The 25,853-nt window shown below is 40.5% G+C and overlaps 2 protein-coding genes across 2 annotated transcripts in view; both read left to right on the forward strand.

Annotated features, from left to right (window-relative positions):
- The window catches only part of DMGDH (dimethylglycine dehydrogenase), a 48,677-nt gene extending 40,547 nt beyond the window's left edge, over positions 1 to 8,130 (forward strand). Inside the window, exons 15-16 of the mRNA XM_074165813.1 lie at positions 7,028 to 7,162; positions 7,915 to 8,130. Coding sequence (XP_074021914.1) covers positions 7,028 to 7,162; positions 7,915 to 8,130 — 351 coding nt within the window. The remainder of the gene's footprint in view (positions 1 to 7,027; positions 7,163 to 7,914) is intronic.
- Positions 8,131 to 13,486: 5,356 nt separating this feature from the next.
- ARSB (arylsulfatase B) overlaps positions 13,487 to 25,853 on the forward strand; it is a 68,183-nt gene continuing 55,816 nt past the window's right edge. Inside the window, exons 1-4 of the mRNA XM_074166220.1 lie at positions 13,487 to 13,785; positions 16,849 to 17,035; positions 19,482 to 19,672; positions 20,248 to 20,455. Coding sequence (XP_074022321.1) covers positions 13,498 to 13,785; positions 16,849 to 17,035; positions 19,482 to 19,672; positions 20,248 to 20,455 — 874 coding nt within the window. The 5' untranslated portion in view covers positions 13,487 to 13,497. The remainder of the gene's footprint in view (positions 13,786 to 16,848; positions 17,036 to 19,481; positions 19,673 to 20,247; positions 20,456 to 25,853) is intronic.

Consider the following 25,853-nt stretch of genomic DNA (forward strand, 5'->3'; position numbering starts at 1 on the left):
AGAGCCAAGCACAGTTGAAACACACTAAGTTGAAATTCTAAGGGTACATCACTGTGGCTAAAAAATTACCTCGTTGATTAATGTCTCCTGAATTCTTAAAAAAAAAAAAAAAGCCTTTATCTTGAGCTAGAAAACACATGGTAACTTACACAAGGTAAAAGCCTGATGAGGACAAAGGCAAGGCAAATACCTATGTCCACTATATTAATTGAGTGTGTAAGCCAATGCAGGCAGGATGCAGGAACAACCACAAAACCATGGATTAAGGGCAAAGAACAAATTTAATCTCAATACCTCATGGGTCAGGGAACCTCTGAAGCAGCACCCGGGCAGAGGCAGGCAAGCAGGGGATGCAGGCACCGTGGAGCGAGGGTCCTTATTAGCAAGAGTCCTTGTTAGCAAGGGAGTGAGAGAGCGAGAGAGCTCACACGTGCTGTCTGGGCCTGTATTTCAAGGATTCCGGCAGGCAGAGTTTTCCGCTGTGCTTTGATCTCTTCAACAGCAGGGCAGGAATCTCAGGCGTGTTCAATAAGGTGCCCCTGAGTCCATCCCAGGCCTGTGTTATCTAAGTGCAGATGTTCTACTTGTTGAGCACACAAAACTAAGCAACAATTAGTGTGATGTATGTGTTTTCCAGCACCCCCACATGCAAGTCACTTGAGTGTATTTACAGTCCTCCTCGCCAATCTTCCGTTACTTTCCCACAATGAGATAATCAGTGAGCTCCCTTTAGCTATATGCTATTTGAAAACCTTAATTAATCTTTGTGATATGATTTTCTATTGTAATCTCTATGTTAGATAACACAAATAAAAAGCACAACCTATCTTTTCTTATTTTATCTGGTGAACCGCACTCAATATGAAGCTAAGCAGCAAATACTGTCTTTATCTTGAATCTAATAATTGTTTTTATTTATGTGAAAAACATTACATCTGCCAAAGCTTAATGCTTTGGGAGCTCATGTCAAGATAATGGAAAGTCTTCTGTATTTTAGGTTTAGCTTTTTAGGACTTCCCTTACTCTAAGTAGTAAAAGTTTTACATTGTTACAAGATCTCAAGTGAGTATTTTTTTTAAAACAAGATAGCAAGAGCAGCTTTAAATTTGAATTTGTTTGAGGTTGGAATTGTTTAGGGTTTTTCTTAGTTTCTTCGCTTTTTCCTCTGGGTTTGGGTTTTTTTTTTTTTGCTTTAATATTCTTTTACTGAATTATACTGTTTTGAATTAGATGTTTTGTTGTGTTTAATTTAGTGTGACAAGCTAAAATAAATTGAAGCAATACCCAAACGGACTGTTTTTCCCCTAGAAACAGGAAGAAGTTGTTACCAAGAATAGCCAGAATAAGTTTGAATGACTCAGTTTCCAAAATGCTGTTTTGATTGACCAACCTCATGCACACACACTCTAAATCAAAAATGAATAGTGGTGGAAATGTGCTTAGTGTACAATTGACATAGATACCCATGAACTGTAAAATAAGAAGACTGACCTAATCAGATTCTTATGGTTAGAATTTCTTAAGAAGTTGCTTTAAATGTTTAAAAAAATATATACATTTATATATTTGTGTATACTTTGCAGAGATTGAATTCTAGGTTACCTCTTGGTTATTTTTCCAGGCCGTGATTCTAAAAAGATAAGAATATTCTAAATCTTCAAGGAACATAAAATAACAAAGAACAAACCCATTACATGAACTCCCCCAAATCCATCTCCAGTTAGAACAAGAAATATGTAGTGATTTATTCCAGGTGGCCAAAAGCCTGCCCCCGTTAAAATTATTTGGGTAAGAATATAGTTTTGTATCTGTAACCAATAGACAAAGAAAGATTCAGAGATAGATTCTAAATTCTGCTCACTGCTTGCTCTAATGGTTTCCATATCTAAAAGGTAATTAAGAAGTGGAAGACAAAATTATTTTTGCTGTCAACATCAAGGTTGCAGTAATTAGTATATTAACAGGAGTTAACTGTCATCTACACAGCTAATCTGGAAGTGACCCATAAAAGCAGTACACATCTGTTAGCAGGTCGTACTCAAGGCTCTGGTTATGATTGCTGCATTAACCTTTACGGAAACTATTTTTCCATTTCTAAATGAGGAATACATAGAGGTATAAATTAACCTGAAATCTTGAATTAAAAAAAAAATAACAAACAACAAACCACAACAAGCCTAAACATTAAAATGATGAGTGTTTTATAAGGCTTTCATCTCTGTCTATGTCTGTGCACTTACAAGTATCTGAATATTCCAGAAAAAAAAGAAGCTGTGCTCTCAATACAGCAGTAGCTACAGCAGTGCTGTCTATTATAGCATTCCCAAAGTCACTGATTACAATTCTTTCCTCTAGAAAACTTGATGTTAACTTGGCCAAGGAAAAGGGCACAGTAGTAGAATGCTGTCAGAAACTGGTACTGAGAGAGTCCCGTCTGTTGCAACTCTTATATTACTAAGAGACATAAAAATGAGGATTCACAGACATTCATAATGCCTTTTTAGATGCCTTGTTGTATCAGTAACACCCACATTGGGTTGGAAAATATGACACAGGACTGAAGAGAGACCTAACCTCTTCCAGAACAGCTGGAAGACAGAACGCCCCAGGGTATTTGACATTGTATTTGAATACTTGTGTTTAGTTCCACAATTATGTGTCTCAAGACTAAATACCAGATGCTACGTTAGCATGTATAGGAAGGAGCTGATTCAGTGCTAAGCGTACCTGTAGAATATTTACTTCCTTTATATTTCTGTGTGTCATGCAGTGCATTTTAGTCTGCGTGCCATGCTGTGGTATACAGTCTTATTTGCCCATTAGTGGACAACGGAAGAGCTACTGCTGTCATCTATCTGGACTTCTGTAAGGCCTTTGACACAGTCCCCCACAACACCCTTCTCTCTAAATGAGAGAGATATGGACTTGATGGATGGACTATTCAGTGGATGAGGAATTGGCTGGATAGTTGCATCCAAAGAGTAGTGGTCAATGGCTCAATTTCCAGATGGAGACCAGTGACGACTGGTGTCCCTCAGGGGTCCATATTTGGACCAGTACTGTTCAATATCTTCATCAACAGCATACAGTGGGATGAAGTGCACCCTCAGCAAATTTGCAGACAACACCAAGCTGAGTGGTGCAGTTGGCACGCCTGAGGGATGGGATGCCATCCAGAGGGACTTGAACAAGCTTGAGAAGTGGGCCCATGTGAAGAGGTTCATTGGGGCAACCAGTGCCCATAACGGCTGGGGGCTGAAGGGATTGAGAGCAGCCCTGCCAAGAAGGACCTAAGGGTACTGGTGGCTGAAAAACTGGACATGGGCCGGCAATGTGCACTCGCAGCTGAGAAAGCCAACTGTATCCTGGCCTGCATCAGAAGAAGCACAGCCAGCAGGTTGAGGGAGGTGATTCTGGCCGTCTACTCTGCACTCAGGAGACCCCACCAGGAGTACTGAGTCCAGCTGCCGAGTCCCCAGTACAAGACAGACATTGACCTGTTGGAGCAGGTCCAGAGGAGGCCACAAATGTATCAGAGGGCTGGAGCACCTCTCCTGTAAGGAGAGGCTGAGAGAGTTGGGGTTGTTCAGCCTGGAGAAGAGAAGGCTCCATGGAGACCTTATTATGGCCCTTCAGTACTTAGAGAGGGCTTATAAGAAAGATGGGGATGGAATTTTTAGCAGGGCCTGCAGTGGCAGGAGAAGGGGTAATGGTTTTAAACTGAAAGAGGGAAGATTCAGACTAGATATAAGGAAGAAATTTTTTATCATGAGGCACTGGAAAAGGTTGCCCAGAGAGGTGGTAGATCCCTGGAAACATTCCAGGTCAAGGTGGACAGGGCTCTGAGCAACCTGACCTAGCTGAAGATGTCCCAGTTCATTGCAGGTGAGGTTGGACTAACTAGATGACCTTTCAAGGTGCCTTCCAAACCAAACAATTCTATGAGTCTGTGATTTTTGTTTCTAGTTATAGGTGTTTCCTTTCATAAATGTTCCTGTGTAGTAGAAACGTAATTCTATGAAAAGTGAGAGGGATCTACCAGTAGCTGGTTATTGTCTGGTCTGAGATCTTTGCTTTATCTTTTCCAGCAACATCTTGAAAGTTATATTCTAAAATGAATCCTCAGAGTCCCATCTTTTTCTGATCTGGGCTGTATTTCATGCTGTCTTTTCCCACAGGGGGCCTTCTGTGATCCTTAAGTGCAACATCTGCCTTATCCTCAGATGGTCCACCTTGATTTTCAGACTAACTGGTCTGTAACTGCTTCAAAGCTGTTTTCCACTACTGCTTACAGAGTCTAATCTTTCAAAGTTCAAAAACTCCTCATTGCTTTAGTAATTTCTTTTGAGTCTACACATAGACATATGTGAACCTAAACAAGGACTACAGAAATAATAACTCATGAACTAACTACACAATGATCTATTCCAAGTACAAGTATAATGTGTTGCTTGTAACTCTGACGGTGCAATAATTCTTTACAGAAACTAAATTACTTTACCAGAAACAGTATTTTTGACGTCTTCAACAATATTTCCCTTCTTTTCTCTTGAACACTCATCAAGTGACTATAATTTCCGCTTCAGACCTACTAGAGCTGTCACAGTGTCATAAGATCGAGTGTCTTAAAATAGCTTTCACTCTGCTACTCATCTTTTCAGCGAAGGCTGGAAAGCTAGAGGACCTTGTAGCTGCTATTATGTTTCTTGCCGGTGGGGTCAAGCTGGTGTGGATCTGGAAAATTAGTTTTAGAATGCAAATCTTTTGTTCTGCCTGATCTATACCTTTAAAGAAGAAATGAATAGGCAGAATTTGTATGCCACTGCTCCTAATATTTACTGCATAGTTATTAGCAATAAAGATACCCAGCCTGATTACTATTTTGTCCTCTGTCGTAATGGTCAGCATCTTTGAAAGAGTCTCTATTTTGTTTCTTGAAGCATTCTGTCCAGGATCACAAAGTTTATAAGAACTCTTCTTTCTATGGCTTATATTTCCAGTTTATTCTCTATCCAGCCAACTAAATAAGGAAGTTGTCTGAGTTACATTTGAGACTTAGGAGATAACAGTGTGAGACAAGTCAGGTTCACAGCTACTGGTAAGCAAAATAAGCTCATATCTGCAAACCTGGCCATGGAATTAGACTAGCTCAGTGGAATCAGCTCAACATTATCATATACAATAAATACTGCCTTATATACCCTTTAAGATTCACAGGCTTACGCATGGCTCCCCTTGTACTTGTCACGCTTTTATGCAGTCTGCTTCTAGAAATGTAAGAATCTGCTTGTACCTTTCTAAGCAAGCTGAAAAAGGAAACTCCAAAAGATAGTATTATTCTTTAACAAACATGCTGCATTATTCCATAAAGTAGTACATAAGGGAAAAAAGTACACATACTGTAAAACAAGAATATGCAGCGAACTGCCAGCTCTGCAGCCTGGCAGGGACACCAAAGTGGAATAGGAACAGATTACTGTGGTGGTTGCTGATGGCATCAGAAAGGATGTGTGACCACATAGGGAGCCCAGGGCTTTAGACTTTGCGTGTTGGTATTCCAGGTTTTTTATAGAAACTGAAATGAAACACCGTCTTCTGGCTCACAACCTTAACCGGGCAGACAGTCTTGTAACACATGTCTCACTACAAATTTATTTCTGATACGGATATTAAGGGACCGAGATCTAGAAAAACTAATATACTCAATAAAGTTACCAAGATATAATGTACCAATATAGAATCATAGAATGGTTAGAGTTGGAAGGGACCTTAAAGATCATCGAGTTCCAACCCCCCTGCCATGGGCGAGGACACTTCCCACTAGAGCAGGTTGCTCAAATCCCCATCCAGCCTGGCCTTAAACACTTCCAGGGATGTGGCATCCACAACTTCCCTGGGCAACCTGTTCCAGTGCCTCACCACCCTCACAGTAAAGAATTTCTTCCTAATATCTAATCTAAATCTCCCCTCTTCCAATTTAAAACCATTACCCCTTGTCCTGTCACTACATCTCCTGCCAAAGAGTCCCTCTCCGGCTCTCCTGTAGGCTCCCTTCAGATATTGGAAGGCTGCTATGAGGTCTCCCCAGAGCCTTCTCTTCTCCAGGCTGAACAACCCCAGCTCTCTCAGCCTGTCCTCACAGCAGAGGTGCTCCATCCCTCTGATCATCTTCGTGGCCCTCCGCTGGACCTGTTCCAGCAGGTCCATGTCCTTCCTGTGTTGAGGACTCCAAAGCTGGACACAGTATTCCTGGTAGGGTCTCATGAGTGCAGAGTAGAGGGGTAGAATCACCTCTCGCGACCTGCTGGCCACACTTCTCTTGATGCAGCCCAGAATCCGGTTGGCTTTCTGGGCTGCCAGTGCACACTGTCGGCTCGTGTTGAGCTTCTCATCCACCAACACCCCCAAGTCCTTTCCCTGAGTGCTGCTCTCCAGCCATTCTCCGCCCAACCTGTATTTGTGCCTGGGATTGCTACGTCCCAGGTGCAAGACACTGCACTTGGCTTGGTTGAACTTCATGCAATTTGCACGAGCCCATCTCTCAAGCCTGTCTAGGTCCCTCTGGATGGCATCCCTTCCCTCCAGTGTGTCGACCATGCCACCGAGCTTGGTGTCATCTGCAAACTTGCTGAGGGTGCACTCTATCCCACTGTCCATGTCCCCGACAAAGATGTTGAACAGCACTGGACCCAGTACCGACCCCTGAGGAACTCCACTCGTCACTGGCCACCAATTGGACATTGAACCATTGACCACAACCCTTTGAGTGCGGCCATTCAGCCAGTTCCTGATCCACCGAGTGGTCCATCCATCGAACCCATGTCTTTCCAATTTTGAGACCAAAAACATCGTAAAAACATCAAGATACAAGATATAATATCTGTCAAAGATTTGATTTAATCTATGTTTCATACAAAATACTTAAGTCATAGGAAAACAAATGAAGACAAATTTAAACACTTGGATCTCTAAACTTTTTGCAGAACATGAATAACCATGTATCATCATTCTCTTCTATTTCTTTCAGCCAGCAGACTTCACAGGAAAGCAAGCACTGAAGCAGATTAAAGAGAAGGGGCTCAAACGACGACTGGTGTATCTTACTGTGGAAACAGATAACGTCGATCCAGAGGGAAATGAAAGTGTGTGGCATAATGGCAAGGTAAGGACTACAGATCACGTTACAAGAAACTAGTGTTAGTTCTCCAAGAACAGAATCTATCTTTGTGTTTCAAGTGTGAATACGTTATTTTTGTTTTACTGGCACAGAACAATTTGATGCTGTGATAACAATTTTTTAATCTTCCGGCAGAAAGCAAAGACTAACTAAATAACTACAAAAACTAAATAGCTAAAAAAAAAAAGTTAAAACCATCAGGTCACAGAAACTAGAGTTGGAACACACTAAAGTATGAACTCATCCATTCTCTTCTCCTGCAAGTTCACCACCATTCTAACAACACTTTTGCTATTCACTTTAAAAGAAACAAAACAACAGCAAAGTTTAGGCCTCCACACCAGCATAGATTACATATTGTAACGCTCACTAGGAGTTAAATTATTCTATATAGCAAATATATGTATCTGTATAGTGTTTGTTCCAGTAAAAACTTAATTAACACAATAGGAACAGTCTGTTTTTTCAAGGGGCACAAACTTCCCAGTTTAACGTGATGTCACCCACAATAGAGAATATTACGAACTACGTGACATGCTTGAAATTTGCTTGATATCTGAAGTGTGAATACAAAAACTAGTATATGAGATATATAGTTGTTTGGTTTGTTGGGTTGGTTTTTTTTTGGTTGGTTGGTTGGTTTTTGTTTGTTTGTTGTTTTTTGGTTTGGTTTTTTTTTTAAGAAAACCTCACTGCATCTTGAAAATAAAGATAAATGTTTGTGGGTTTTTTTTCAGGTTATTGGCAATACCACATCTGGAACTTTCAGTTACAGTGCTCAGCAGAGCCTGGCTTTTGCATATGTTCCCACAGAACTCAGCAAAGTTGGACAGAAATTGGAAGTTGAACTTTTAGGAAAAAATTATCCAGCAACCATTATACAAGAGCCACTAGTGCTGACTGAGCCAACAAGAATGCGCCTTCAGAGAAAGGGTGAAAGTCCCAAAATATAAACACAGATGAGGATACAACAAATTGTGCAGTAGGAAATAGTTCCATTGATATGCATGAAATTAGGAGAAACAAACTACTCAGATTTGCTAATTACTAAACACAAGATCCTCATTGCAATAATCAGTGAGAAATTCAGTGGTGTTACCCTCTTGCTTCCTCTTGCTCACATTAGAGGTCTGAGCACAGTTCATGAACCAGTATGTGTTCCCCCTTCTTGGTAGCACTTGTGAGCGGGAAGTGGCAGGGAACGAGTAGATCATTGATTCAGCTTGCTCCCACATTGGCTGGCAGATATGAATTAACGCAGAGGGGAGAGCTGCACTTGGTATTGACCAATAGCAAATTCTTCCTCCTCCTTGACAGTCACAGTTCCTCCTTTGCCTGCCCTCAGGGTAAAGTAGCTTATCCTGGGTCCTTACAACATAGCATCGCAAACATCATTAAAATAGTATCACTAGTTCTGCACAGGAATGCTTCCTATGGAACAGAAATACATCCCATCAATCATTGAAAATAATAAAGGCAATATTAAAAGCAAAATGAACTGTGAACATTTTTTCCCAATATGTCACCCTGGCAGAAATTCTTACAGGAGATCGAAATCTAGTTCTTAATAAAACAGTTATAGGAAGCCCATTCTTCATTATTTTATATGAATCGTCTGGTAGATTACACGTAATATTCTACAACACACAGGATGTTATTGCTCAATTTTGAACTTAAAGTACTGATTTACTGTTCTAAATCTGGAAAGCTAGGCTGACACCAGAGAACTTCTGTTCTTCCTGTTCCTATTATTTATAGATTGAACAGCAGTAAGAGCCGTATGTTGTTACACAGAAACATTAACAATGAAAAAATATAATGAAATCCACAGCAGAGAAGCTTTATTCAGTGTTCAATATTCGATAACCCAAATAAATAGCATTGGGATAAGGTAAATGATGTGAACACACTGAATTATTACAACACTTTTCTGAATTCCATAATATGCTCAATTATTATTTTGAATAAGAACAATGTCAGAATTTCCAACTTACAAAGAGTAACATTGCCCTTTAGGCTATATATATACCTTTTCAAAGAACATATAAATATGAACAATGTCCAAAATGTACTTTCTCCAAAGGAGTTGGTGTCTCTAAATCTTCAGCAAAAAAGCAAACATATAAACAGAATGTATCAGGATAAAAACAATTTGAATAATGACCACTTCCTCCTGCTTAGGTAAACTGACATTGCATTGTGCTGTTCTGAGTATCTTTTACAAAGCAGGTAAAAATAAAATATACAGGCTTTGGAGGCTTGCATGTAGTACTATCTTTCTGTAAGTGATTTAAAAAAGACTGCTGAATCATGCAGGATGTTACTTTTTCTAAAGGTGACATTACTCATAATGAGGCAGTTAGCCACTGTGTTTCCTTGAGAATTTAAGAAATTAAAGTACAACACAATACAATATTCTTTTACTTCGGAAAATCATTTTGAATTTCAGTATTTCCCAAGAACGTGCAAATTCACTAGACACCATGTCCTGGAGCGTACAGTAACAGTTATCCTGAGACAGGCTTTCACATGCACTTCCCTAATAAGCTTCACTATGCCAGAACTCTGTTTCAAGGATACCCAGTCTGGAAGTTAGAATCAGGTTTGTAACTCCTTTTCCAGCTTGGAAGAAAGAAGTTGCTATTCATTAACGTCAGCCGGATTGGTCTGACTGCGCAGAAGGGACAGGCTTTCTGCAGCCTGAGCAAAAGGTAATGGATCCCAGCTGTAATTCCTACAGTCAAGTAAAGCTCAGAAACTGTACCCTCCATGGGCTTGTACCTCATTTCCAGCTGTAACCTCCCAGCCACTAATTTCTCCTTGTAGCTGATGCAGACAGCTACCTGTCTCATTGTACAGCCTAGTATTATAGAGGCTCAAACACTCATTTCCATGTGGGCTTCTCATTGACAGCTGTTGTCTCCCAGGTCTCACAAAGATCGAGCCTTAGCCAGTTAATTTTAATTTTTTTTTCAAGATTTATGCAAGCAGACAAAAACCGCAGTATGCTGCTTCTGGGACAAGGCAATGCAAAGTGAAGTTTCTTTCCTGCAACCAACTTGTAAGGCCAAACCAACTTCCTGTTCATCACTGACCATAAGTAAGAGAAACGGAGTACCTGAGAGCTTGTTGCACTCTGTTACCTCTTAAGAACGGCTGCGCTTTCTGTTTAACAATGCATTCTGGAGCAGAGATGCCTGAAGCCGTTTTAAGCAAGCATGGCCGAGTATTAGAAGCTCTGTAGCTATGAGAGCAGTATGTCTGACAGGGCTTCCTAATTGATGTAGCTTCTTGTTTGCTGCTCTGATACCCAGGTCAGCCTATGGAGTATTTATTAGAGTAGCTCAACATTGCAGCACCTTGCACAGTGTGGATAAACTAAGCTGGAAGGGGGTGAAGCTTTACAAATCATGCCCACAGAGATGTTAAAGTTAATCTTTCATAGTTACAAATGAAAACGATAAACCTGAAGAAAAGGAGGGGATGGGGAACTGTTCAGCAGCTTTCATGGTTTCCTGTCACTGCTTCTTTCCACCGTATGTTGTGATATGGTGTTGCACAAACTTGTGGGGTGTCAGGAAGTGAATAGGAGCAAGAATGTTTAAGTCGTACATCCATGTTTTAAGAGGGCTTCTAACCAATCAAACAGAAATACCAGGGCAGAAAGATGGACAAAGACATCTTTTGAGTCTTCTGCAACCCCATTGGCTAACAGAGGAGACACCTATGCAATGAGGTGAAAAAATGACAGTTGGTCATCTGGAAAATCTTCTGAAATATTCAAATTTCTGTGTGTGGAGAGATCAGGACGTGTGAGAAGGTAGTTTTCACAAACATTTTTTTGTCATTTTCCTTTACTCTTTTTCCATCTCCAGGGAGTTTTAGAACACCAGAGCAGATGCTACTACTACCATTTCAATTCTTGTTCCAAATTCCCACATGCTATGGCAAGATGTGCCATCTTCATGTTTTGTGTGGAATGATAATTTGACATGGATACCATAATCTTGTGTGTCACTCTAATGACTTTGTTAATCACTGGCCTCAAAACAGCATTCAAATTATTCTACCCCAAATTCAGAAGAAGGTACACTGAAACATAGGGAATTGAGCATAGACCATTTCCAGGATTTATTCTTTTGATTGAAGAGAATATTCTCTGATACAAACAGTATTTTCTGATTGGGATTCTAAATCCATCAAGTAGTAATAAAAAAAAAAGAAGGCAAAACCCCCCAAACATTAAGAAACTATGACAGGCAGCAACATCCAGACTGTGACTGTGCGCTATCTGCTATGTTTTAGATGGTACAACTTAATGTTTTAACTCTGGCAGCTCAGGCTACCAGGTTATCCAACTCTTGTAGAGCAGGATAACCAGCAAAGAACTCCTGGCACTCCACTGAAAGCGAATATGATTTCAGCTGCACTTGAACACTGTGATGCCTTTGGAAACATGTCAGGTGAATAGCTATTATGAATTTTATTCCAAAATTTGTATCCAGCATTTTCAATTTCGCCAGCACTGTGTTTTCCAAATTGTGATTTGAAAAAAAAATTGTGATTTTCAAAGAAATAATTCTGAATGAACAAGACTGTTTTCCATGGGAATGGAAACATACAAATGGAGCTTTACCTATAATAAGGACGTGGAAGAAGTTAGTAAAATATCACCATTCAGTGAGACAACTGTGACTGGTAATGGGATCTGAACTAAAACCAAGATAGACAGGAACTTTGCTGCCTTTTGAACAGTATGAATCACATCTCAACAAAGAAAATGTAACTCATAGCCACATACCAGCCTGTCAGCAATCCTGGAATTTACTTCAGGGAAAACTGACTTCAGGAGAGTATTATTGCTTGTTCTAATAACAGCTGTGGACACACACATTCTTATTGTAGAAAAAAATATGTCATCACTTATTACTGTTGTTTTCAAACCAGCAGGGAATTCTGTGGGATTTATAAAAAAAAATCTCATAAATTTGTAGACTTATCCACTAGACTGTATAATAGGAGCAGGAACTTTTTTTCTACAGAGATTTGTCTGTCAAAAGAAAGTGGACAGGAGTCTGGCATACTCAATATTTGCCTTTCTTACTGAGAAATACAATTTCTAGTGTGGATTGTTCTTTCACCTGTTAACAAATAGCTACATAAATTTGGAAATGCACGTGTGTACCATTCCAGCTAAATGTGAAACACATGGTTATTGCATCTTTAACCAGACACTGAAATTTTTATGTATTCCATGGACAAAATCATTGAGATTTGGCAGCTATTTCTGTCCTTTCACAGTCTTAGATATTTCATGAAGATTATAACTAAGGTAGTGGTCGTTTACAATATTGCTTTAGAAGATTACGCAGCTTGAAGAAACAGCGCTGTTGACATAGCTGTTATTTCTGCTTCTGGGTTGCTTCACTTCCTTCCTACGTGGTAACAGTCAAGAAGCACCGCCTTACAGCCACACCTAGATCAAGACTTCTCATCCCAATGAACAAAACTGAAGAGAAACAAAAGCACTGGGTGCCTCATGATTTTTGAGAAGGGGTGGGCAGGGGAGGTGATGAGAGCAGCAGCAGATGATGGCAGGATCGAGGCCATGGGCTTTTCTCCTACAGGAACAACTGCCATCTTGAGCAGCTCAGCTGCCCCTTCAGTGGTGGTGGCAACTTGTCTTGCACAGGTTGGCAAGCAGCAGGGCTGTGGCTGTTTTGCAGCTGCCCCACTTTGCTTATGTATAGAATGAACTCCGTTGGCGGCATTACATCTGGATAAGCTGCCATGGCGTCCCGTATGAAGACAGAAAAAACACTCCCATCACTTGTAGCAGAACGCACCGTGTGCTCTACTCAAGACTGTTGTACTGACTTCCTTGGAAACACAGCTGACCTGACACACAAGCTTGCACATTGTTCCCTGATTCCCCTAGGAGAGGTTCCATGGCCTACAGTGGACGCAGGAATTGCAGGAAGACGAACTCCAGCACCACTGAGCTGGACGCCCTGCTCCCACCGGCAACGACTTTACAATCTCTTCTTTTGACTCCTTTCTTAAAGTAATCGCCCCAAGGCTACATGGCTCTGGCTCACAGCGGGTACCCCGCAGCCCCGCGCCTCTCACCGCTACACACGCTGCGGCACCGAGGGGGCGGGATGGGGCGGCCCCCCTCCCAGCCCCAGCCCCAGCCCCGCCGGGCCCTGCCCGGGGACGGGCCCCCCCGCAGCCCGGCCCGCCCGGCGGGAGGAGCCGCCCGTCGCCGCCGCCGCCGTGGCCCGTCCCCGGGGCGGTCCCCGCGGCCCAGTTCCTGGTGGATGGCGGGGATGGCGGGGCGGGCGGGCGTCCCGCCGCCGGCGCTCTGCCTGCTCCTCTGCCTGCCCTTCTGCCTGCCGCGGCTGGCGGCGGCGGGGCGGCCGCCCGCCCCGCACCTGGTGCTGGTGCTGGCCGACGACCTGGGCTGGGGGGACGTGGGCTGGCACGGCTCGGCCATCCGCACCCCGCGGCTGGACGCGCTGGGGGCGGGCGGCGTGCGGCTGGAGCGGTACTACACCCAGCCGCTCTGCACCCCCTCCCGCAGCCAGCTCCTCAGCGGCCGGTACCAGGTAGGGCCCGCGTCGAGGGGGGCGGCCGGGGAAGATCCGACCCCGAGTTGTTGCCCAAGCGCGGCAACCCGCTGGGGACCCACTGGGGTCCCGCCACCCCTCCATTCCTCCATCCAGCCATCCTGCCATCCCTCCGGTCCTCCAGCCTTCCACCCCGCCACCCCTCCATCCCTTCATCCCTCCATCCTGCCACCCGTCCACCTCTCCGCCCACCACCCCTCCATCCCGCCACCTCTCCACCTTGCCATCTCTCCACCACTCTGTCCCACCATTTCTCCATCCCGCCACCCCTCCATCCCTCCCTGGTGCCAGCGATCCCCTCCCCTCCCAGCCCCTTCCCGCTGCCCTCCCCGGCCCGTCACCCGGTAGCTGGTGGGGCTCTTCTCTGCTGCCACTTCTTAGCAGCGCTCTGTGTAGCTTGGCCTTCCTGTATCTCAGGCAGAGATGCGCTCAGGAGAACTCTCCTGTATAAAAACCAGTTGCGTTTATGTGCAGGCAAACTTAATTCACTTGCTTTTGGCTCGCTAGCTTGGCAGTAAAATAAGCGTGAGCGTAGTGCAAGTTGTTCTGCTTCAGAAAAGCTGAGGTGCTCGCTGTGCTTCACTTGTATTGACAGGTATGGCAGCGTATCCTGGAAGATACTCCTTCTGTGATGTGCTTCTGAACTGGACAGGCACGCAGTCGACATGCAGCCAGAAGTGGATCAGTAGTCCCTGCTCAGTTTATGCCGCTTGTTTTCCAGTGCGGCCTTTAAATGCATCCTAACCCGTACATTATTCATACAGTAACAGGTGTAGAGATTTATGCACCCCTTGATGGAGTGCACACAGAGTGGTCCTTACTCAGGTTGTCTAGCTGCTTCCTAGTCCTAGTCATGATTTTTGCCATTTTTTTCAGTTGTACAGGTGTAAGAATTGGACTTCATCATACTGCTGTACTTCCCCCTCCCTCCCACCTCCCTTCTCCCCCTCTTTTTATTGCAACTTTGACAAAAGTGAGGCAGGGGGAGAGAAGAATACAGCACGACAGAAAGGAGGAACTCACAAAGGGTTAAGTGTATTTCAGAAACTTTCCCTCTCTCTCAAAGTCCTGCACATGCACATTAACGGGAGTTACTTGTCAAAGAAACTGTTAAGAACGAAAATAAATGTCATCCTGTAGTAGTAGGTGTTATTTCTTGTCACAGGAAGGTTGTTCTAGGTGATAATTACTCTTTCCAAGCAATATTTATTCTGTTTCTAGAAACTCCAAGAGTCACTAATAAGGAATAGGAAGATGTAATTGACCTTTTTTTTTTTTTACCAACTCTTTAAATTGTTTTATGTAAATAACCTAAACCATTTTTTTTCATTTTGACTATTTCTAGAACCCTGTTCATACTCTGAATAGGCTTATCTAGAAATGGGCCTGGGTTAAGGGGACATTGCTGCATCTGATCTTTAAAGTGGAAATTGGAAATGCTCATAATTCTGTCCTGAATTAAATTAATCATATGTATCTGCCTTGATAATTTAATCGTCTTTGTGTTGACCTTGTTACAAATGAGTAATGAGTAATATTAGAAAATGGAGGTAATTTTTCTATAAAATTGAGGAGATGTGCAGGAAATAATTACGTAGTAAATATGTAGGATTTTGTTTTGGTTTATCCATTGGTGTGATTAACAATTGCTCGGAGATTCGAAAAAGTAACCTAAATCTGTTCCTATCTGGAGCTGGAATTTTCATAGTCATCTTGCAGTCTGTAAAGAAAGAAGAGCAAAGATACTGGTTTATGAAAGCTATAGATTTTTTTTTTATTACTATTATTAATATTTTCCTCCCCTTTTTCTTGCTTTCTAGAGCCAGTGGAAGAAATTACAATGCTTTGCTAGCTTGTATCTTTCACTATATTAATAATCTTTTTGTAATACTGCATTTAAAAAAAAAAGAATTTTTTTTCCAGCTCCTGTTTCAAAGAAAAATAGTAACTAGTAGGCCCTTTATGAGAGTCTACTTTCCCACTTGCCTAAGATCAGGGCTTATGTGGTTTAAACGTGAGTTCAAAGTGTTGCTAAAGTGATGCTTTAAAAATTAATTGTGCAGCTTGCTACAGTGGAGTGCTTAGTGGAGTTACAAAATGTGATGTCTTGTGCTCTAGGGAGTCTTGGAGGTTTTGTGCTTTGACAGAAGCAGATTACTAGAAATATTTAGTAAATAAATAAGCTATTCATACTTGTATGTGTATGTTTGCTGGCCTAAGTAAACTGAGTAGTGCATTATTTTTTTTTCTACAGGAGATAGGGGAGTTCACAAAAGTCAAGTTACAGTACACAGTAACTGGAGAGGTTTCTTGCATGAAGCAATACATAGTACTCAGAGAATCATTGTCAGTTATGTTTTTGTAAAGAGATACAAAATTCACCACTTGGTAAGATTGGAAACATATACGGAACTATTAGAGATCAGATCAAGTCAGTGTCTAAAAATTGTGTTATCCCCAGTATCCAAATGTTTTTTTGGTAAAAGTGCTCACACTCACTTTAGGCATGTAAATAAATATATAACGTGTGTATTATGAGAGTAATGCAAAAAGAGCAATGGAAAAAGCACTGTCTCAGCCTTTATCATCTTTTCCTCTGGTGACTGTTCTCTGGTACAGGCAAAAGCTTGGTAGCTTCACCTGCCATGTGCCTTTTTGCCCATCTCAATCCCATTTAAAATCTCTCTTTCCGTGTTGAGATGTTGACCCTGGCCTTCAAAGAGACCGTAATGGTAATTGTTAACTAATTAGATTTTTAGATGAAAACGCAAAAGGCTTTGCTCTTTTTTATTGCACTAGATTTATGCCTGGGAAGATCTTGTAAACCCCTCTGGTGCTATTTCCTTGTCTTCCTCCAGACTCCCCTTGCCCTCTCCTTGTGGCTTTTTCATCTTCCTTGGTGCTACATTGAAGGCAGGAAGCCCAAAAACTAATGCTAGGCTCTGGTGCAGCTTTGTTTCTTTCTGAACCTGCTTATAAAGTAGCCTACGGGAACACGTTGCTGTGCTGTATCTAACCTTGCATCCTTCTTTTCTCTGCTAGATCCACACTGGTTTACAACACCAGATAATTTGGCCATGCCAGCCCAGCTGTCTGCCACTGGATGAGAAACTCCTCCCGGAGCTACTTCAGGAAGCGGGATACGTTACTCATATGGTGGGGAAGTGGCATTTAGGGATGTACAAAAAAGAATGCCTTCCAACCCGCAGAGGATTTGACACTTACTTTGGTAATGGTTAGATTTAATATGGGCAATGAATATGGTGTTAAAAATTATGAGAAACTGACTAATTCTTCTAAGAACAGCAGATTTACTATTAGTGCGTAAGTAAATCAATACCTGGGCATGCATGTTTCCGGAGTATAACTCTTTAAAATATGATAGTGCCTTAAATGCATGCCCAAGCCTTACAGCTTACTGAAGAAAATATCCTAATTATTGAGTGGCTCCAAAGAAAGTATTTCAGTCTTATGATCTGCATTTAATTTGGTTCCATGATGGTTAGAAGATTTAAAGTTTGATTTTATAAAAGTCTTTAAACATTTTGTGTTAGATCATACAGAAGACATGGCTTGCTCTGCACATAATGTTACACTTCTAAAAGCTGATATTTTTAAGAAAGAAATAGACATCATACCATACTGTCTTCATGCTTTGTGAATAGAGTTGTACTGGTTTTCCAGAGCCTCTGGCAAGGAGTATGGTGTGAGAGCCTCTATTAAATAGTATTCAAAAGGTCTGTTGCAGGGTCTCACAAGTTAGGAAGTCAAATCCTCAGATTAAAAAAATAATGCCAAAATTAGGTTGTCCAAGTGTGACTGTGTTACAAAGCAACTTGTAGCTACATGTTGCTTATTCTTCCTCTCATGAAGGCTTGTGTCCCAATATTCATTGGCCTTTTATTAGTTTTGCACAAGTGCCACAGATGTTATGTGGATCAGGCTGCCTGCCATACATCTCACTCCACGTGGTACTGAATGCAAAGTTGTCCATTGCCACTTGGTTGTTTTTAAGACACTTTTGTTAGATGGAGAATTTCACAAGTTCATCATCTTCAAATTAGCTTTGCAAGCTCTTGATAATACTGCTGCCCACTTCTACAGCTGAGAAAGTAGGATACAGAGAAACTTACACTGAAGTCCACGTTCTTCTTGTCTAACTTTAGGCACTTAAATGTTAAGAGCCTGACATTGCTACAGGCCCATTACAGACAGTGGGGATCCAAACTTTCATTGTGAAGAACGGTTCCCTTAGGTTGTTTGTCTCTTTTGACTCTTCAGGGAGCTTGGGGCCATGGTTTGACAACTGCATTAAGCTAATATATATGAATTTTAATATGACTGCTCATTGCTTAAACATATATGCCTCCTCCCATACCTTTACAGGAGCTTGGGGTGGTTTTGGTAGCATAGATGTAGGTAGGCTGGTGGTCCTCATGAAATCTCACCTGGGACCCAGTAGAGTCTCAATACAGGGGCCTTAATACAGGCTGGTTCTGGGCATGGTCGTTGGTTGAGTGCCCAGCATGACATTATTTTTCAGAGAATGTAGCAGCTTAATATCCTGTAATGTTCATGTAATTTCAGTAGGTATTAATTGCGATTAAGGGTCATTTGATTCTTTGGCAAACTTGATGCAGTGTCTCCCCCACTGGACGCTCAAAATCAAAAAATGTAACTTGTGGCTCTGAGTACATTGATGTAGGCAGTCTGCCCACAAAATCTCTCCTTATGCTTTGAAACAAGAGCCCTTTTTTCCTCCTAAAAATGTATTCGAAGTTTATATTGTTTTCAAAACATAACTTCATTCTTTCTGTACATAATTTTTTGCACAGGTGACTGTACTTGAAACTGCTGAGTGAAAATTCAAGCTAAGTTCCTCCATTTTGGTTTTTGTCCCCATTTTTAGTTTGGTTTTGCAGAGCTTAAGAATATATTTTTGCACACTTGTCTGTTCTTTCAGGGTATTGGGGGGTAAATCTGAAATCTAATTTCCAAAGTAACAATTACTGAGATTCAGAAAATTTTGAAGAGGTTTTTTTTCTGGTCATTAAAAAACAAAAGCACTCAATGCTTGACAGGATAGCCCTTGACAGGAGCAAATCTATACCTTTAGAGTTTTTGCATAGTTTGTTTCTTCTAGGTATCTTTAAATAATAGTATCTTGTTTTCACCAGTTGGTGTCAGCAGTGGATCAGAAGTTGCTTTACAGCGGCCATTAAAAATGCTTCATACTTGGATGTTTTTGAATAAATAAAAAAATAAATCCAAACTTACTAATAGAGAGAAGTCTTCTGTGAAAATACAAATGCAGAAAAACATACCCGCTAAAAATCAGAGTAGTACATGGATAGGTTACTGCCTTTGCTGTCACTGCATTAATTTAATGCTAATGTATTTGATATCCACTTATGAATATAAAGTGGTTGAACTGCTTTCAAAATCTTTCCTGTATTTTGAAATTACTACTTGCATTAGCGATAAAAAGTCTATGAAGTTAATTAAATGTTGAATTACTTAGACCTGTCATGGGATGTCACTACAGATGGTCAAGTGTTGGATAAGCTCAAAACCACTAAAGTTTTGACATTTATTTTTTACCTTTTTTCCCCCTGATGTATCTGTTTATATGACATTGTGTTGGCCAGCTTGTTTGACATCTTTTCCTGTTTTAGGCTATCTTCTGGGGAGTGAGGATTATTATTCTCACGATCGTTGCGTCCTCATCAAAACAAAGAACATAACACGCTGCGCTTTGGACTTTCGAGATGGAGAAGAAGTTGCAACCGGGTTTAAAAATGTTTACTCTACAAATTTATTCACAGAGAGAGCTATAGATCTTATAGCCAATCATAGAACTGAGAAGGTACAGTCTGCAGCTGTTTTTGATAACTTTAGCACTGAAGAATGTTTAAAAAAAAACCTAATGAAATATTAATAGTGAGACCTGCACTTGAGCTGTAATTTGGGGCTTTTCAGCAGGGTGCATAGAGCTAAATGTGAGAAATAGTGTTGGTAAAACAAGGCTGCTGCCATGTCTGCTCTCAGAATCAGCTTTGGCTGCACAGCCCTGGTTTGCTACCCTTCTCCATTTCTTTTTTTAGTACTGTAAGTAATGGATTTATAGAAATTATTTAGCTCTTCTAAAATGTAGTTTGCTTTTCTAAAATGAGAATGGGAAGTTTAATGTGAGAAGTTTCATAGAAAGAAACTGTTAGCAACTGTGTTATGAAGATACACCTGATCTTTTTCCACAGCTTTGCAAAAGTCCTTTGTCAAAGTTTTATTAGTTTATGCTTAGAGATTAGAAGAGAGAAGTATATAAGAAATCAGAACGCAGTGCCTGCAGCTGATGATGAATCAAGGCTGCTTTTGCTGCAGTAACTTTTGCATTTAGTACTTCATGTTCAACTAATTTCCATTGTATCCCTTCCACCCCAGCCCCTCTTCCTCTACCTCGCTTTTCAGTCTGTCCATGAACCTCTCGAGGTCCCTGAAGCATACATGAAACCATATTCCTCCATTAAAGATGTAAAGAGGCGCCATTATGCAGGGATGGTCACTCTTATGGATGAAGCTGTAGGAAATCTTACTGATGCTCTGAAAAGATACGGTCTTTGGGACAACACAATTCTTGTTTTCTCTACTGGTAAGTTCATTTAAATATTCTTTCAGTAATAACTTTGACACAGTGTCTAAGAAGCTGCCTTCAGAGACATCTGGCCCCTCTGTTCTTTCCCCATATATTTTCTAACCACAGAAGGATGGTTGAAGTTAAACAGGACTTTAAACCAGAAAGAACAGTTTCTCTCCTCCCTCTTATGGCTTTCTCAAGCATGACAAAAACAACTCTGTGCAAATGGGGGATACTTCTGTTGGAGTAAAAACAGCATTGTAAAAACTGAGGAGTGTGGTGAAGTTGGAGGCGTCTTATTTGCCCTGGCGGTTAGCAAGTATCTGTCAGAATTGAATCCTTACTGAGAGCAATCGACCAAATTAATTTGTCCTGAGCTATAGGTAGCTTTCTGATCAGTCTGTAAATTGCCACGTGTTGCATAAAGTACGAACAGCCAGCCAGCAAGCCGTTTGAAGCCAACACTCTTTTATTTCCCTTACTTCCATATAACATCTAATTTTTGTCTTGCTTGGAATATTTCATGGGCACCTTACCCCCATGAAGCAAAGGTCTGTTAATTAAAAAGCTTAATATGTGATGAGACAGTCTAGGCTGCCAAGTTACAGACTAGGTTTTTGTATGTACTATCACACACTATCTGGTTTCTACATTATTAGGATAATGCAAGTAATACATTACAAGGCAGCCTTCTTTGTTTCCAAAATAGGAATGAAACAACCTTTTTGAGATACAGCTGCTTGGCTGGGTTTCAGGAACATAGCTGATCTTGTTTGGTTGGGAGTGGGAAGTAGCCTTTCAGGGCTTACAGTTGCTCTTTTGCTCAGGCTGTCAAAATGGCAAATTAATTTTCAATGAACACTTTAAAAAAAACCCAAACCACCAACAGAAAAAAAAACCCACTAAACCACAACACCCTACATTTTGATGAAAATGCAGTGATATGTTTTGAGTTTTGCAGCTGCTTCCTATAGCACTTGGAATCTTGGAATTTCATTTTGAGTCCAAACCTGTTTGCCTTGTGGTGTTACAATTGTGTCCAGGTTTTGGCTCTAACAGGATTCGATAACTCTTCTATGCCTGTTTCTGTTTATGATGTTTTCATATTTAGAACTGAAAGTAAGCAAAGCCATATGGAAAATGATACCAATATTTATTCCATATGGAAAACATCCAGAGTTTGCTGATGGGGTCCTGGTAGAGTTATTTCAGTAATGTTTGCTCAGTATGTTGTGGAATAAAACTAAAGACATCTGAGTTGGAATTACGGGGTATGACTGAATTAAAAAGACAAATTTATTTTTTTGTTTATAAAATGTGTTTTTTCCAAACAATGACAGTATACCCTGCTTTTAACAGTAGTTACCTTGCAATCAATTACAGGTACATTTCAACAAGAGTCAGGCAGTCAAGAGAATCCAGTGTCTGCCCTATCTAATGGGACTTATCTTAAGTTAATTGACATTTTAAACTGCTAGGAGTCGAATTTAATATGATTGAAATGCAGGGAAATTAGGCCTAGATCAAGCAGGTCAGGAGGAAAAGATTTGGTTTTTTTCAGTGTTCTCTCTTCACTTCAAACAGCTATTCTTTACAGGCATGAAACATTGCGTGCATTAAAGACCTAGTTTCCAAAAAACAAATGTCAAAAACATTAAGCATTTAAAAAAAAAAGGCAAAAAATAAGAAGCGTGAAATCTATTCAGCTTTTCTATATTATACTTATCACTTTTGCAGATGTGTTTTAAAATTGGCATGAGAAAGTGGTTGAAAAGAAGCATGAGAGGGTCTGCAATTGAGCATCTCGTTCAGAGAGATGAGCTATGTGAGATCTCACTGAACAGCTTTCAAGTCCTTTGTAAACGGGAGTCTTAGAGTACACTGGTAGCTAAAATATGGTTATATACTTACAGGATGATATTACCTTCCGCTCTTGAGTGCATGGCTGCCCGAGGAAGCTGTGCACCCTCTCCCTGCCCTAATTGTTCTCAGGGACTGGGGGACCCTCCTCTTGCTTGGTACCCCAAGAGAGATGCATTTCCCTCTCTGATCAGGAATTCTTTCCAAGAAAGTTCTTCCCATGTTGTAAGGTTAAGAATCAATTTAAGGATTTAAACGAAAACTGCGAGGGAGAATCTGGGGAAAGATAAAATTTATCCTTAATTTTAATGACCAGTATATATGTGTCTCTTCAGCATAGTAGTTAAAGGTACAGAATCATAAAAGCACTCTGTGTTGTTATAAACCTGTGTGGTTTGACAACTGTAGTGGTAGAAACCTGCAGAGGAAAAAGAAGTGAAGACCATACTTTATGGTAGATTTTACTAGATTCAATACTATTCCCAGTTTAGTTGTGGCCAAAATTCACACTTGGATGTTTGCATTTCTCACTGCTTCAAAATTCCGCCACCCCCCAAAAAAATAATTTACAAGTGATCATTTGCTATTGTGTGCTATAGCAAGTAGCATTGCACAAACTACAGTCTTCCGGGTGATTCCTTCACTGTGAAGTGCCCACCCCAAAATTCGAGATCTCTTTTTAGTGAGTGCTCATTGAAATACTCTAGAACATGGTGTAATCTTTGCTGTCATGGTAGATTTCTTTTTATTAAACTCTTTTGTGTTTCTTCCTATTTGTACATGTTATGGCTCAACCAGGATTGCCTTGAAAACTTGCCAGTTGGCAAATGGAAATACTGCACATTTTGAAAGGGCCTTGTAAAATGTGTAGAAGAACTCCAGTTCCTCTTTAAAGTGGCCTGATGGAGACACCGGCCCAAAAATGAAGTAATCTCGTCATTAGCAAAGTCTGACTCCATCAGCATATTGTGTAAATCAACATCTTTGGTGTCTTTTTGGACAGATACACAAGCTATTTCTACAGGTAAATAAGAAAAGGAAAAAAAGATGAGCTAGTTCAATGGTATGTGGGGTTATATTTGTATATCGAGTAGTAGCTTGCAAAGTTTTGACTGGTGCGATACGGGATCAGGGTTGCTTTTATGGACCACCCGTTATACTGCAGGTACAAGTAAGTCTACGCTAATGATATTGGTCATAAAAACGAAGTCATTGCTGGTTCAAGCAAAACAGGTAAAAATCTTGCAGCAGTGTCTTGGGTACCCAAGGCCTCTTATCCACTTGAAATGAAAAAGAATGAGATGCAGGGTTTATTTTTCTCATAAGAGACTATAACTACTAACTTTCCTGAAGAGTGCCTTGATTTAAAATAAAGGTCATTTATTCAAGTGGTACAAATTTACCTCAGCACTATTAACACTGGCTTAGAGTCCAAATTTCGCTTCAAATCTAGACCTATGATTTGAGGTAATAAGTGGTCATTTGCTGTAAATACCATGTGTTTATAGTTTCTGCAACATATTACAAGTAATTTTGGTGGAAACTTGCCAACATTAGAGCAAAGGAATCTGACCTCTAATTTCAGTTCTGTATTAAAACTACTATCCTTTGCTTTATTTACTTTCAGCTGTTAAATATACTAAATAGTTTTGGAGCAAAACTCCTTACTGCTCTTTCTTCCAATATCGCTGTTAATTCTTAAATGTGGATTAGCACTGTAGTGTCTGGTAGTTGCCATAAGAGGGCTTTGAACAGTAAAATATGTGGAACTTTTCAAGCCTCGGTTTATGTTGCTAAGAGGAAACCACATAAATCCTTTCCATAATGGAGCATGTGACAGTGATGACTGTTTTCACTCCAAAAGAGGGTCTTTTTATCATTTTAGAATTATGATTAATAAGAGAACAGATTGTTTCGGACATACTTACTGATGTTTATACAGTCTTTCTCTCACTCAGTTGAATTTTTTCCCCCAAATTTCATATTACCCTAATAAAGACCTCTTTTCTTTTCTTTTCTTTTCTTTTCTTTTCTTTTCTTTTCTTTTCTTTTCTTTTCTTTTCTTTTCTTTTCTTTTCTTTTCTTTTCTTTTCTTTTCTTTTCTTTTCTTTTCTTTTCTTTTCTTTTCTTTTCTTTTCTCTTCTCTTCTCTTCTCTTCTCTTCTCTTCTCTTCTCTTCTCTTCTCTTCTCTTCTCTTCTCTTCTCTTCTCTTCTCATTCCAGCCAGCATATTGTGGCTTTTGTCTAATAAAATCTTGGGATTTTTCTTGCTTATTTCCAGCTCCTACTTTGGTAGAAACCAGGGATCTGATTTTCACTGGTTCCCTAAGGTCAGCTTTTTATCTTCTCCCTGATGTCTTTGTTCCTGAATGAACTCCTGCTCCTTCTCTTTTGCTGGTAAGGGACTTCAGAGAGACTTTTAATTGCAGGTTGTCCAAGCTAAGTGAAGGACAGATTGGTTAGAGCAGTTGTTCTCTGGCTGTGGTGTCAGACATGCTGATTTTGAAGGTTGTGTTGTCAGATTTTTTTTTAAGTAAACCTGCTCAGTTACAGATCTGAAGACCTACTTTAATTAGTCTTGCCAGGAGGTTCTGAGAGGTTCAGTGCGTTGCCAGCAAGGACGATGCCTGGACATCTACTGGCTGAGCATCTGCTGCTTCCTAAAAGGAAATAAGCACAGGTGCCTTAGCAAACTAGTTATTTGAGTCCACATATGCCCAAATACTACTTTTCTGTTTCTTGATTGTTTAAGCTTTTTATTATACAGGCAGAAGTTGTGGCTGATCACTGTACTTGCATTGGTCAGAGTTGTTGCTTGTCAATGATAAATAGTGAAAAGTGCATGTGGTTGGTGTTTTATATTCCACTGTTGGCTCAAACTCTTTTTTTAGGCTTTTTCCACATTAAAGTACGGGTGGCAAGAATAATTTTTTCAGAAACAAAAGAAGATTTTCTGTGCCATATGGTGCAGATAATAGTAATGAGACACCTAGTCTGGTTTGTAAGAATATATTATCAAAGGTGGAAATGTTATCTTATGATGGAAATTAATTTCAAAATAAAAACTGAGAAGATGTTGATAGTCAATATAGTACTTATTTTTTCCCTGTTTTAAAATCCTGTGATAACCCCAAATGTTTTGTAGGAAATGTTTATTTAACTTCCCTTCCTTCTAGCATTAGCCCCTCCCCGTCCACACTGCTTTTTCCGTGGAAAACCTAACACTCCAAACCTGAGTTCCTGAACAGAGGGTGACCTCATGCCAGAGACGCTCACTTCTTTTTTCCCTTTGTGTTTAAAAATTCCAGCATAAGTGGAATCTTGAATTTTTCTTCCTGCTCTTAGCAAATGCCAGTGCCTAAAGTGAAGTTCACTTGTAAATGAAACTCAGAAGTGAGTTTTGCCCAGTCTCCTGCTGGCCGTTTTTGTGTAAAGCTTTGACTTACGCCTGCTAGTAGTTATCTTAGCAAATTTTTTCTCAGACTGAGATGAACGATGAAAACAACTCATTTTATGTGTTTACAACATTTAATAGTTTCCCACAGCTTTCAAAA

The sequence above is a fragment of the Numenius arquata genome, chromosome Z (genome assembly GCF_964106895.1).
Source record: "Numenius arquata chromosome Z, bNumArq3.hap1.1, whole genome shotgun sequence".
NCBI classification, from domain to species: domain Eukaryota; kingdom Metazoa; phylum Chordata; class Aves; order Charadriiformes; family Scolopacidae; genus Numenius; species Numenius arquata.